A 13,346-nucleotide genomic window follows, 5' to 3' on the forward strand; every position below is an offset into this window, starting at 1 on the left:
TCACAGTTCACCTTTGTTAAGCCTTTGCTGGGGGGCCAGGAGAGATGCTGGAGTGGCCCGTGTGGAGGTTCAGAAAAGATGCAGCAAGTGCATAGGAAGGGGGTGCCTGGATGGAAGGAGAGCGGGGTGCTGAGAGCACCATGAGAATGGTGGGGGCAGTGGGCGATGCGCAGAGCCCTCTTCCAGTCTCATTGCCGATCCCGTTCTGAGCAAGCTGCCCCTCACTCTCAGTGAGTCTCTCAGTGAGCAGTAAGAGACGGCTCCTACCTTGCTACCCTAGTGTGGGTGGAACAGGTGATTGCGAGACAAGGTAGTTTCTAGTTTGAGACCAGAGAAACAAACTGTAGCCTTAAATCCAGACCCTAGACTCTTCTCTCTGGACTAGAACAGAGAGGGAGAGTAGGACGGGGAAGAAGGGGAGAGGGAGGGAGAGGCCTCAAGCAGAAGAGAGTGAGGGAAGGAGAGAAAAGGAGAGGGAGAGAGAGAGAGAGAGAGCGAGAGAGAGAGAGCAGTGGCTTGAGGGAGTGCTCACACAGTAACTTCATTGAGAAGGAAAATTCTTTTGCTATATATGAAAACCGGAAAAAGGAAGAGGCGTTCTCAGTTTACTTGGAGAAAAATGCTCTTCTGTAATTCAGAAAAATGGGGTCTTTGATCATTGCTCTGCCAGGTCTCCTTTCTGAGTGGGTCCAGGACTTTTCCCTGGCAGGAAAACATTCTTCTAAGAAATGCTTTGGGAGGTAGGTTTGTCTAAGAACTTCTTGCACTTTTTGCTGGATGCAGACTGACGCTGTGTGGCCTGGAGTGTGCTGTGTCCACCTCCCTCATGGAAGGAGTCAGGCAACAACAGGGCCTCTTGAGACCGGAGGGTCCTTGTAGTTCCATTACAGGGTGGGACTGAGTTTCCTTACAGGCAGAGTGTGATGACGTCATCAAGGGCATGATTGCTTCCCAGTGCTGGCCAGGCCACACTGTCCAGAGACCAGGAAGAGAACTGTGTTCTCCTGGTCCCTGTAGGAGTCATTTCTTCCAGGCCTGAAGCAACGACTGTCTAGAGTGGTTAGAAAAACTGGAAGGCAGACGAGGAGGATGCGGAATTGGAGGCACTCTGACCTGGCAAGGGCCTTGGGAAAACATTTAGTCCAGACTCTAGTTCACAGATATTGAGCCAGAGGCTTGAAAGAAGTAAAGGGACTTCTGAACCCATGTGTGGAGTTGGTGATGGAGGCTGTCTTGCCGGCTTATGGACTTTCTATTGTCCTTGTGACATCTGAGGGACCACCATGTGGAAGCTGACTTTCTGTGGCCCCAGTGGCAGAGCTCAGCAGCTGCTGGGGTGGGACAGCCACAGGGAGGATGGGTGGGCTTGGTTCAGCATGACAGGACCCTTGAAGACATAGACCTTCCTTTGGCTGTTGACTGGGAGTGAGCTGGCTCTCCAGTGATGGAGGTGAACAGTCTGGAGCCTGGTGGCCTTGGATGGGTGTGCACTGGAGGAGACTGTCCCCAGAGAGGGAGCTTTCTTTGTCAGAAGTCTGCAGCTTGCCAAACTGCTCATGTCTTGTCTTTCCAGAGAGTGAGAACAAGGCTACAGGGTGCCTCAGGCACACCACAGTGCCGGGGTCACCTTTCTGAAAGGTAGTCCCGAAGGACAGGAAAAAAAAAAGTCTTAGAAGGGCTTGCTATCGTAGGCCTGTGTGTAGTCTCAACTATAGGGAGGTTGAGGCAGGGTTTATAAGTTCAAGGCCTAACTGGGCAATTTAGTGAAACCATGTCTCCAAACAAAAAGAGAAGAAGGCCGAGGGTTAGCTCAGTGGTGCTGGTTTTGCCTAGTGTGTGTGAAGCAGTGGATTCAGTACTCAGAACTGAAAGCCAAATATGTCAACAACCCTAAAAAAGGCTGGCATGGCTGTTCCCAGTAGGGTAGCTGGGAAGGGACAAGGAGGGTGTAGGGGTTCTCCCTCAGGTTTGTAGGCTGAGGTAAGCACAGAGAATTCTGGCCTGGAGGGGCTATGGTAGGGTCCTAAGGAAAGTCACTCCCACCTTACCCTGCATACCCCCAAGACTTCTTGATGGCTTCAGCCCAGGCTATAGTCACCACAGGGAGTCCTTAACCAGGATGCTACACACACCCCAGATGAAGGCCAGCTAAGTGCCCTGTCAGCTTCCTAAGCATGGGTGGGAAGGATAACCAATAAGGAAAAGCATTTTGCCTCCCCAGACAATCCACATAGGAAAACAGGATGAACCCTATCCCTCTGAGTTCTAAGCTGGCCATGACCACAGAGTACAGCATGAAGTCATGCGTCCTCTCCTGGGCCACGACTTTGTGGTTGCCATCTAGGTTCCCCTCACCTTGGTTCCCGGGCACAGGCAGTACTCCTCAGACCCCAAGCAGAAAGATCTATGAAGATGTAGGTCCCTGTGAGGCCGCTAGGGGCCGCCGCTGTGCCCGTGATGGAGCGTTTCTGATTGTGTTGCAAGGCTTGTGGGACTTCGCTGCAGCCAGCCTTGACGGGATGCCAGACGGAAAGCAACTTAGTCTCCCGGGGCCTTAAATGCTGACAAACGAGAGCCCTGGGCTCAGGTCCCAGATGGTCATCTGTGGGATAGAGCTTTGCAAAGCCAGATACGGTTCCCTAGGGATGTTAGGCTCCAAAGCTTAGACCAGTCCTGGGCACCGCTTTAGGACCCCATAGATGGAAAGGCTGACCAAGGCCCAACTCACAGAAAAGGAAACTGAGGCTGGAGGACAAAAGGAGGTGCAGGTGTCCAAAAGCCTGTGGCAGAGAGAAGGAGGAAGAGGTGAGGGATCTTGTTTCTCACCTCCTCCAAATGCTGAGACCCGCCCAGTTTGTTTCTTCACTGCTGGGATTCTTTCCTGGTTTCCATAGAAACTGGCACCGGACCCTTGGGAGGAAAGTGGCACCCTGTGGGGACTGCTCAGATTTTCCTCAGCAGGGTCCTTCCTCTGATGGCTCCTCTCTGTGCCCTGGGGAGGAGCCACCCTGAAATCGCTGAGGAGACTAAACTGAAGTTTCCAGGCTCAAGAAGCCCGGGCTGTTTCTGTCTGCCCTCTTTTCTCCAGGCCACGTTGCAGACTGCCAGCTCTGCCAAACCCTGAGAGTGCTTAAGGGGAGGGGTGCCTGGGCTCTGTTCATAGGCCGAGAGTGGAGCTCCTTACGTTGGGGTACAACGGGCTGAGCCTGGAAATAGTGCTAAGAAGATGCACACGAAAGTATCAGGGGCTGGGGAGATGGCTCAGGGGTTAAGAGCACCCACTGCCCTGGCTAAAGACCTGGGTTCAACTCCCAGCATCCACATGGTGGCATACAACCATTTGTCATTCTGGTTTCAGAGAACTGGCCGCGCTCTCCTGACCTCTGCAGAAATGGCAAGCACGTGGTACACAGACATAAACGCAGGCAAAACATTCATACATATAAAACAATCTATAAAAAATTATAGTAACTTAGCAAACAGTATGAAAACAGGGTGGAGGAGGAGGAAAAGAAAGAGGGGTGAATAAGAAGATGATAATCGGTGTGCATCTCTCACACTTTACTGAAGATATACCCAGAGCCTCATGTATGCTAGCATCTACCCCTAACCACAAAAGTGACTGGAATGGAATTTTGACTCCATGTTGAAGGTACTAGGGAGCCACTGAAAGCTTTGGAGCTCGCAAGAAAAATGAATGGGTACGTGCTAACCCTTACTTAGACAGTGAGCTTCTTAATGACAGATGGTCTGGGTTTGTCTCCTTCAGTACTGCACCAGGCACAGCATGGGGAGGGCTTTATGAGACCACGCCCAGGAGAAAAGAAACAACTGTGCATTAAAGGAGCGAGACTGAAGTTAGATTCAGCGGGAGGTGTCTGAAGGCAGCAAGCAGCCATGCACAGACAGCCCATCTTGTTTAATCTGGTGCAGCCTGGGAAACTGAGATCAGAGAAGCAGAGCGGTTTGCCTGGGAGCACAGATGGGCCATGAGCCCCGCCTCTCCTGCCTGGGATCTCATTGCTTGCTCTGAGGCTGTGTGGCTTCCACAGAGGCTCCCTGGGAGATGGAAGGAGCTTTCCTGCCTAGATGGTGGGTGAGCAGGTAGAGTGTGAGGCTGGAGTCTGGCCCTACTGGCTCTCACTGAGGCTTCAGACTCAGAACCTGGATGTTGGCTCAGCCAGCAATCCTATCCTAAAATGAATACCAGGATCTGTGCTGGGTAAACAAGGAGGGTGGGATCCAGCTCCAATTCTCAAGGGTGTCCCAAGATGGAGGAGACATATGTGAAATGAAAAGATGCATGCTGCCTAGAGTCAAGGCCAAGTACAGAGAGGAGAGTGCCTGGGCTTGCCAATATGGGGATCCAGGAAGGCTTCATGGAGGAGGTGAGGGTGGTGCAATGAGAGGCCCTGAGACCTGTGGCTCATTACCTCAGATGGAAAACAGGCTAAAGAGGACAGGACCTACCAGGTGTGGTGGCGCATGCCTATGATCTCAGCACTCAGTAAGTGGAAGCAGGAGAATCATGAGTTCCAGACAGGCTTGCGTGACATCATGAGACCCTGGCTCAAAAAGGACCCTGGCTCCTTTAAAAGGAGGATGGGCTGGAGAGTTAGCTCAGTCAGTAAAGAACTTGCCACACAATCACAAGGAGCTGGGTTCAATCCCCAGAACCCACATAAAAACAAAACAAGAAGCAACGAAAAGCAGAATGCGCGTAATCCCAGCAGAGACGGATCCTCAGAGCTCCTTGGCCAGCTAACCTAGCCAAAACAGCAAGCCGCAGGCCATTGGGAAGCCCAGTCTTGAAAATCGAGATGATGGTTCCTGAGTACTGATAGGTTGGCCCCTGCTTCTGTACATGTGTATGCATTCATATAAATGCACACACACACAAACACACACACACACACACACGGACATGGACAAGGATGGGACCCATTCATGCCAGTTTGACATCCAGCATAACATCTACATAAAAAATAACAGTATAATTATATTAGTGAGAAAAGTATATGCTGAATGTTCTAGTTATACAATTTTGCTCATGAAATGAAACTGCCCTACGATAGCTGTTAGGATCTGTGGAAAAGCGTGAGCCAAGTCAATGACTCCAGGCCAGAGAGTTTTATTAACATCTCCACCAGTAACATTCCCAGCCTTCCAGGACTTGTCCCTTCAATATGGAAGGACAGCTTCCCACCAGCTGTGACCTCCCTCTCCCCTTTCCCCTAGCACAAAGCCATCCCAGGACAAGACAGGAACCAAATTGCTCTTGGTTCCCAGGCTCCTCCTCCGGGCCCCTCGTGGCTGCCTGAGCAGGTGGCCTTTCAGCTGGAAGCCAGGGGTAGCTGAGCCAGCAGCCAGCCCTGAGCATGGGTCACTCCAGGCCAGGGGTCGTTCGGCGCCACATCTCGCCATGGGACCGTGCATTTGGAGAAAGGCGGGGCTGCTGAGAGCAAGGCTGGAACACCAGGGCTTGCTCTGGCTCTCTCTGAGGCTGAGCGGATGGAAACAGGGCCCATGGCCCAGTGCCTGCACACTTGTCCTCCTTCGCAGGTCTGAGACCTCAGAGTGAGGGTGGGAGCCGGGAGGGTGGCTGGAGAGTGTCTGCAGACCACAGCTTTTTCTGACTTTACACCTTGCAAGCTGTACAGTTTGCTGATAACTTGGGCTTCGTGTCACCATCCCATAAGATCTCCATAGGGGAAGTGAGCAGGAAGACCCCATGTCACCCTGGTCATCTACCCAAAGGCTGCATATCTGGTAGCTGGTACCCAACCCTCCTCTTCCCTTCTCCAGCTAGCCCATCATGGACTTGATTTAGAGTTAGGGTAACTGCAGATTCTGCTGCTGGGCCTCATGGCCGTGCCTCTTCCTCCTCACCAGCACTCCTCTGCCTCATAAGAAAAGGAGGTTGTTGGATAGAGTTATGAAAAAAAAAAAAAAAAAAAAAACAAACTTTAAACAGATGCCTGCAAGTAGCAATTCACAAAATGGCCATATGCAAATCTAGATGTGTCTGACTTGGGCAAGCCTAGGCTGATTTCAATGACCCCTTGCTCTGGGTCCCAATCCCTCATCTGACCTTGCAACTCTACGCAGAAGTAGACCAATGTATGTGAGCCAGCCCATTTGCCCAACATAACCAGAACACTTCCCCTCCTGCCAGCAAGACAGAGAGAGGGACCAGACAAAGAAGGGAGTCATGCCATCTGGGCTTGGTCTTTGTTTTATCTAGACCTGTGGAGGGGAGAGAGGAAACCTGAGTGGGATGTTTGAGTCCTTTCTCTTCCTTCTCTCTCCTTTCTTTCTTAAAAAGATGGCTACTTCCCAATGAAATTTCTTTCCTTCCTTCCTCGTTCTTTCTTCCTTCTCTCCCTCCCTTCCTCCCTCCCTCTCTCCCTTCCTTCCTTCCTTTCTTCCTTCTTTCCTCTCTCCCTTCCTCTTCCTTCTCTCTCTCTCTCTCTCTCTCTCTCTCTCCTCCTCCTCCTCCTCCTCCTCCTCCTCCTCCTCTTCCTTCTCTGCTTTCTCCTCCTTCCTCTTCAAGACAATCACGTAGCCCTGGCTATCCTGGAACCCATTATGTAGATGAGGCTGGCCTCAAATTCACAGAAATCCACCTGCCTCTGCCTCCTGAATGCTGAGATTAAAGGAATATGCCACTATGTATGGCAGGAATCATTAAATTTCTAAAAACAAATTCAAGGAGTTAAGAATATGTGCATATCTTTATTTTTCACACCAAGTAAATGGTGTAATGTTGTAAAGGTACCCAGAAAAGAGGGATGTCTCCTATCCTCCAGCCTCTACTCCCTTCCCTGGACACAATCTCAAGCCCCAGTTTTTTGGGCATCCTTCCAGAGATATCCTAATATATTCTAATTTATGCATAGTCATTCATTGTTTATGCATGTGGGAACTTCATGGATGTACTTGAACTAAAAGCTTTGGGGCCTCTAGTCAGGACACTCTCCTGAGCTACCTTACACACATGTAGCTCATTGTTGATCGGAACCTTATCTAAAACATCACTGTGGGCTTCAGTATCCTTTACACACTTATGAATTTGCTATATGCTAGCAGGCATTTCCAACTGATAGTAATTATTCTGCGCCTTATTATTTTTGTCTTTTTACTGACTGCATCCTGATTATCAGCCAGATCATTACCTGAGGACTCATATCATTCAGAAGGCTATGTTGAACTTCCTTGGGTGAACATATTTTATTCTTTTTACTGGGTCAAAGAATACATATGCATTTGTACTTTTGAGAAATGTCAGATTTCATTTCACGGATGTGACAGAATTTAGTATCTCACTAGCAGTGCAGGAGTCTCATGCTGCCTCAGCCTCTTGCCAGCATTTTCGATTAGCCAACATTCTGAGCGCTGCCAATCTGATAAGGAAAACGGCTTGCCTTGCAGCCCCTGCACTTTGATTAGGAGGTCAAGTATTTTCCATATACTTATATACGAGTTGCTTTTGTTTCTTTGGCTAGAGATAGAACTTCCTATTCTTTGCTCTACTTTCTGTTGACTTGTGGCATCATCCATTTGCTTTGCATGCTAACGAGGTGAGTTTGCTGTCTGTGATGTCATGATTCTGCTTTTTCTGTCAGCTTTTGGTTTCTAGCTGACATAGTGGAGATCAATATTAAGTCTTGAAAAATGTTTTGGTCCTCAGATCTTTATTTCTTTGTAGTCAAATTTATGTCTTTAGATTATGAAATCACTATTATGAGTTTTTGCTTTGCAGAAATTTATTTCTGTCTAGTTAAATTTAACCAGGTTTATTGTTCTTTTAACCTATTCCATGTGTAGTTTGAGCCTCAAACCCAAATTACTTCCAATGGATGTCTGTCTGTTTTAAAGCAAGCTGTAAACTAGGGGAGAATAGCATTCAGTTGAGAATTAAGTCTGGTTTTGAGACCATTGGACAGTTCCCTCTGTTATTAACCTTAGCTTCATGTTCTGTAAAATGAGGTTGGAAGACTTCATTCTCCCTTCTATCCATCTATCAATTTGTTCATTTAGTCACTCATCTTCACTGGGTCCTAGGAACCATGAGTGGTGAAATCCTTGTCCTCATCATCCATTGTGGGTAGAAACAAGCAGCCATTGGTGACATGGGGAAGGGACTATGATAGAGGACCCCAGTGCACATGCAGGGGAAGGAGGCCTGGGCTGAGTTTCGAGGAGGAAGATCAGGAGGAGGAAGAGGAGTTATTCTGAGGATAATTGGATCAGAAGGAGTGAGAGAAAAAGCATCTGGGGTGGGTTTAGAAGAGCTATAACAGCAGAGGTGCACTCTAGGTGCCATTGTAGGTTATTTTAGGGTGCAGGCGAGCATGGCTGGGCTCAGACAGAAAAGGCTTCCTAAATCCCTGGGTGGCAATCTGACCCTGAGGACGACAGATGTCTATAGAAGAGCTCTAGGTGAGGAATCTACATCATCAGATTCCCTCTTTGGTTGAAGAGAGTGATTATTTTTATAAAAGCTGTGACATGTTTCCGGTGAAGTTTGCTCTGAAGAATACATGTAGCCATGATGGCACACATTTTTAATCCTGACGGTGGGAAGCGGAGGCAGGCAGACCTCTCTGCCTTTGCGGCCAGCCTTGTCTACAGTGAATACCAGGCCAGCCATGGCTACCTAGTGAGACTCTTCTAAAAATAATAACAACGATAATACAGTGAATACTTCCTTGGAGCTAACGTTAAAAATTAAACATGTCACTGCAACTGAGAAGCCCCATGGAGCTCTCTCAAGAGAGTCTATCTGCCTTTCCTCAATATGGGCATACTAGGCACCCGTGAGTATGGTCAGTGGTACAGAATCATCAAAGAGCCCCTTAGCAGCAGTCAGTGAAATTGCTAGTGAATAGACCCATGCCACCCACAAGTCCCTGTCATCTGTGGTGGGATGGTCTATACTCATAAGCACAGGAGGTGAGGATAAGGGAATCTACAGCCCCATGGTCTGGAAAGCCACAGAAACTTTCCTGTCCATCACTGGAAAAGCAACCCTGCCCATTACAGATCATCTACCCCGTGAGAGCTGCAGTGAGAGCAGGGACACAGCTTCAACAAGCATTAATCCAAAAATGACAGTGTCTGGAGGAAGATGAAGAGTTGAGAGATGGACACAGGCAGCATGCCAGCGTTTGTATGAGGGTTAGAGACATTCATGGTGGCTCTGCACTCTGGTACAGACATGGCTTGTATAGTAAACACAACAGATGCATGGAAATAGTCACACTGGAGTCCAGGAGTGGGTGCCCAGGGGCCTGGGCAGAGAAAGTGTGCTGAACCAAAGCTGGATGGTGGCTCTTTTCTTGAGGGAGGTTGGCCTCTTAATTTTCTTGAGGGTGCCGGTCACTTGCTATTTCTGCCTGTCATCCTTTAATTTGAATTTATCTCAGTGTTGGGCCTAGAACAGAGAGAGGGTCTTGAGGGTCTTGTGCCTGTTAGGCAAGTGTTGAACTAGGGAGTTTTAATCTTTTCTTTTCTCTGTCTCTCTGCCATTGTCTCAGTCTCTGTCTCTGTCTTTGTCTTGGTCTGTCTCTCTCTCTCTCTCTGTGTGTCTTTGTCTCAGTCTCTTTCACTCTGAGTGATATAGAAAGTGTCATTACACCCAGTTTTGTATGTGGCTGCTGAGAATCCAAGCTCAGGACCTCAGACTTTCATGGTAAGTACCCTTCTGACTGAGCCATCCCTTCAGCCCACAGTGCCTTCCGCTGTGATTATCTATATAGATAAGATACATATTCATACATATACATATTATACATATTATAATATACATAAATATACATAAGAGTTACCATCTTGACCTTTTGAAGTGCCTCCATATTACTCTTTATACTTTCCTATATGACCAAAACATGTTATCTCACACACACACACACACACACACACACACACACACATGCACTAGACTGTGGCCCTTATCTCAGGATCCTGTTGATGATCAGGCTCTCTCCCTGACTGAGTCCCATCCAGAACCCTTGTGGAAACCCCTCTTCTTATCAAACTTGCAGCTATCAAGTCAACTGGAGGTCAGGCTAGCTATGGTTTGCAGACCTCCTCCCCATCACTGGCTGTGTACCCTCAGGCCAGGGTTTTACGTTCTAAGCCTCAGTCTTCATCCATAAAATGGAATAGTAGCAGCTGATTCCCCGGGCTGCTGTGAGGGTGGAGGAAAACAGCAGATGAAAAGTGGCAGGGACTGAAGGACAGAGGCAGCCAACCCAGCACAGCCGGGCAGATCCCTGCCCAGGAGACTCTCGACCGTTGTGTAGGTGGAGACTGTCATGTAGCTGTTGTGTCTCTACGGCTTTTACTTGGAGCTACATGATGGTGCTCTACTTGAATTTTCTGTTGCCGCAATAAACACTGTGATGAAAGCAATTTGAGGAGGAAAGGGTTTATTTTCATCTCAGCACTGCCAAGACACTATTCGTCATTGAAGGAAGTTGGGGCAGGAATGCTAGGCAGGAACTCGAAGCAAAACCCACAGAGGAATGTGCGTACTAAATGCTCCCTAAGATTGCCTCAGCTAGCTTTCTTATACAGTCCAAGACCTCCTGCCTTGAGTTGACACCACCCACAGTGAGATCTCACCCCCAACATCAATTAGCAGTCAAGAAAATGCTTCCACAGACCATAGTGATAGAGAGTCCTTCAATCGAGACTCCCTCAGACAACTCCTGGCTGTGTCAAGTTGACAGCTGAAACCAAGTAAGAGGTTTGGTCCTAATCGTTCATTTGGGTTTTACTTTGGCTCCCTCATGTGACAGAGGGAGTATCTTAGCCATAGACTAGAGACCTCTGACCTTTGGGTGTAGCCCTGGTGACCACTAGGAGAGTGTCCTGCCCTCTGCCGCTGCTCCATTCTGAGGCTCATCATTCTAGGTCCTCTGCCCCGGCCAAATCCTCAGGACCTAGCTTTGTTTCTGAAGCCCTGTCCCAGTGGCACTGGATATGTCCGCTCTGCCTGAGACCTGCATTCCTCTCTCACTCATTGCTGTCACTTTGCATCACCTCAGGAATGTGTGTAGGTCACTGGACCAGCCTGAAGCTTTTGTCCTGGACAATGGTCAGACCTGGGGTCCTTTTCAGGCTACTGCAAGGGAGGTCTATCAACCCCACCAAGGGTGCTGGTGAAGACCACAGACTCTGGTCAGGGGGTCTAGGTTTGAATCCTGCATGTGGATCTTGCTTGCAAATTTGTTAGCTTCTAGCAGTCTTGATTTTCTCGGAAGTAAACAGAGGTAACAGTATCTAACCTCACAGGGCTCTTGTGAGGACGAAATTAGCTTAATCATGTAATGAGCTGAGAGCAGTGCCTGGTACAGAGAGAGAGAGCTGGGATGTGGATGATGGAGAGGATGCTGTTGCTGCTGCTGAAGAAGATGATGATGAGTGGGTACCACTGTGATACAAAGTTCAATTGTGCTGGACTCCAGGGAACACTCCCCTTTGTACCTGCTCTTTTCCCCTTTACCGAGGCAAGTGAACAGAAGACCTCATTTAAAACAGAGCCATACAATCCCATTCCCCTTTGTTAAGTAATGAAAGAAATCTCCAAGTTAATGGGGTGGGGGGCTGTGCACTATATAGTCTAGAAATCATTTGTAAATGTTTTTTTCCAGACTGTGGATCACCACCCGGTAGTGGGTAATCAAATCAATTAATGTGTCTTGCGAAGCATGGTTTTAATTTTAAAAAGAGAAAAACAGTGATTAAAGGGGAGGAGAAAATAGTCGAGGGCCTGGTGAGTATTCACAGTCACCACAGCGCTTTCTGAAATGGTGTTTTGGAGTTCTATTCACGTGCTTTGGTGTGCCTTGTGCGTCACGTTTCATTATTGGAGGTTGTTCTAGAAGTGTGGGCAATTGTCACTTTAGAAAGTCTCGTTTCAGTGGCTTCCCGTGGGGTCCAGTTGTGCTTGTGGCTCCCACCTCCTTGTTCCAGCATAGTGAGATCATGGCCTCTCTCCCTCCCTGCAGGCTCAGCTTCCCAGGACCACCTGGACCTCACAGAGCTCATTGGTGTCCCATTACCCTCATCCGTGTCCTTCGTCACGGGCTACGGTGGTTTCCCAGCCTACAGCTTTGGGCCGGGTGCCAACGTCGGCCGGCCAGCCAGGACCCTCATCCCACCGACCTTCTTCAGGGACTTCGCCATCGGGGCGGCGATAAAGCCCACCAGCACCCGCGGAGGTGCGCTCTTCGCCATTACCGATGCTTTCCAGAAGGTCATCTACCTGGGCCTGCGGCTTTCGGGCGTGGAGGACGGCCGCCAGCGGGTTATCCTCTACTACACGGAGCCAGGCTCCTCCGTGTCCCGTGAAGCTGCCGTCTTCTCCGTGCCGGTGATGACCAACAGGTGGAATCGTTTCGCTGTGACCATCCAGGGCGAGGAAGTGGCCCTTCTCATGGGCTGTGAGGAGCACGGCCACGTCCTTTTCCAGCGATCTTCCCAGCCTCTGACCTTTGAGCCCAGTGCCGGCATCTTTGTGGGCAACGCGGGAGCCACGGGGCTGGAGAGATTCACGGTGAGTTTCACTCCACTCGGCGCAGACCGGTGAAGCTCCGACCTGAACTCCCACACCCTAAAGCAGGAGCAGTGACCATTGTTATTTTGTTGGATGGACACCACGTGGGAAGGGCTCTAGGCAGGGATGCCAGTGATCTCGGTACTCTACAACAAACGGAGGCTGCTGCATGAGGCACTTTTGGATCATCTGAAGGTGGACATAAAGGCCCCTATCCTGAGGCTGGGGCTTTTGGTGCATCCTGTAATTTCAGCACTCAGGAGACTGAGGAAGGAGTTCAAGGCCACCCTGGGCTACATAATAAGTTATAGGCCCGTCTGGGAAATTAGTAAGAAGCACTCTGTTCATTGAAAGTCACAACTGAAAGAGAGTCAAGCTGGCTAGTCTCAGACGATTTAATTTCTCCATGTGGATGGCAGTTGTGCTTAAATCGTTTCTGCAGAGATGGATGAATCTGAATGGTTGGAATGAAGAGTCCCTTGGTTTTCATCTCATGCACATGCGTTCTGAGCCAGGCTGCCTCCAGGCCCTAGAGTAAATCAGACATACTAGGGGAGGCCAGAGCCCTGGCTCTTCCCTGAAATCCCAGTACTCAGCTAGCCGTGGGTCATGAGTTCCAGGCCAGCCTGAGTTACGGAGCAAGTTCCAGGTTAGCCTACACATTGAGATTCTGTCTCAGAACTGGGCATGGTGATGCATACCTTTAACCTCAGCACTCCAGAGGCATGCCGATCTCTTGTGAGTTCAAGGCTGGCCTGGTCTACATAGTGAATTTTAAGAC

At 49.2% G+C, this 13,346-nt stretch overlaps 1 protein-coding gene across 1 annotated transcript in view; it reads left to right on the forward strand.

The window, feature by feature from the left end:
• Col15a1 (collagen type XV alpha 1 chain) overlaps positions 1–13,346 on the forward strand; it is a 104,627-nt gene that overhangs the window by 22,051 nt on the left and 69,230 nt on the right. The window contains exon 3 of the mRNA XM_055605378.1: positions 12,018–12,565. Coding sequence (XP_055461353.1) covers positions 12,018–12,565 — 548 coding nt within the window. The remainder of the gene's footprint in view (positions 1–12,017; positions 12,566–13,346) is intronic.

This window comes from Psammomys obesus, unplaced genomic scaffold, assembly GCF_907164565.1.
Source record: "Psammomys obesus unplaced genomic scaffold, mPsaObe1.curated_primary_1811, whole genome shotgun sequence".
In the NCBI taxonomy this organism is placed as follows: Eukaryota; Metazoa; Chordata; class Mammalia; order Rodentia; family Muridae; genus Psammomys; species Psammomys obesus.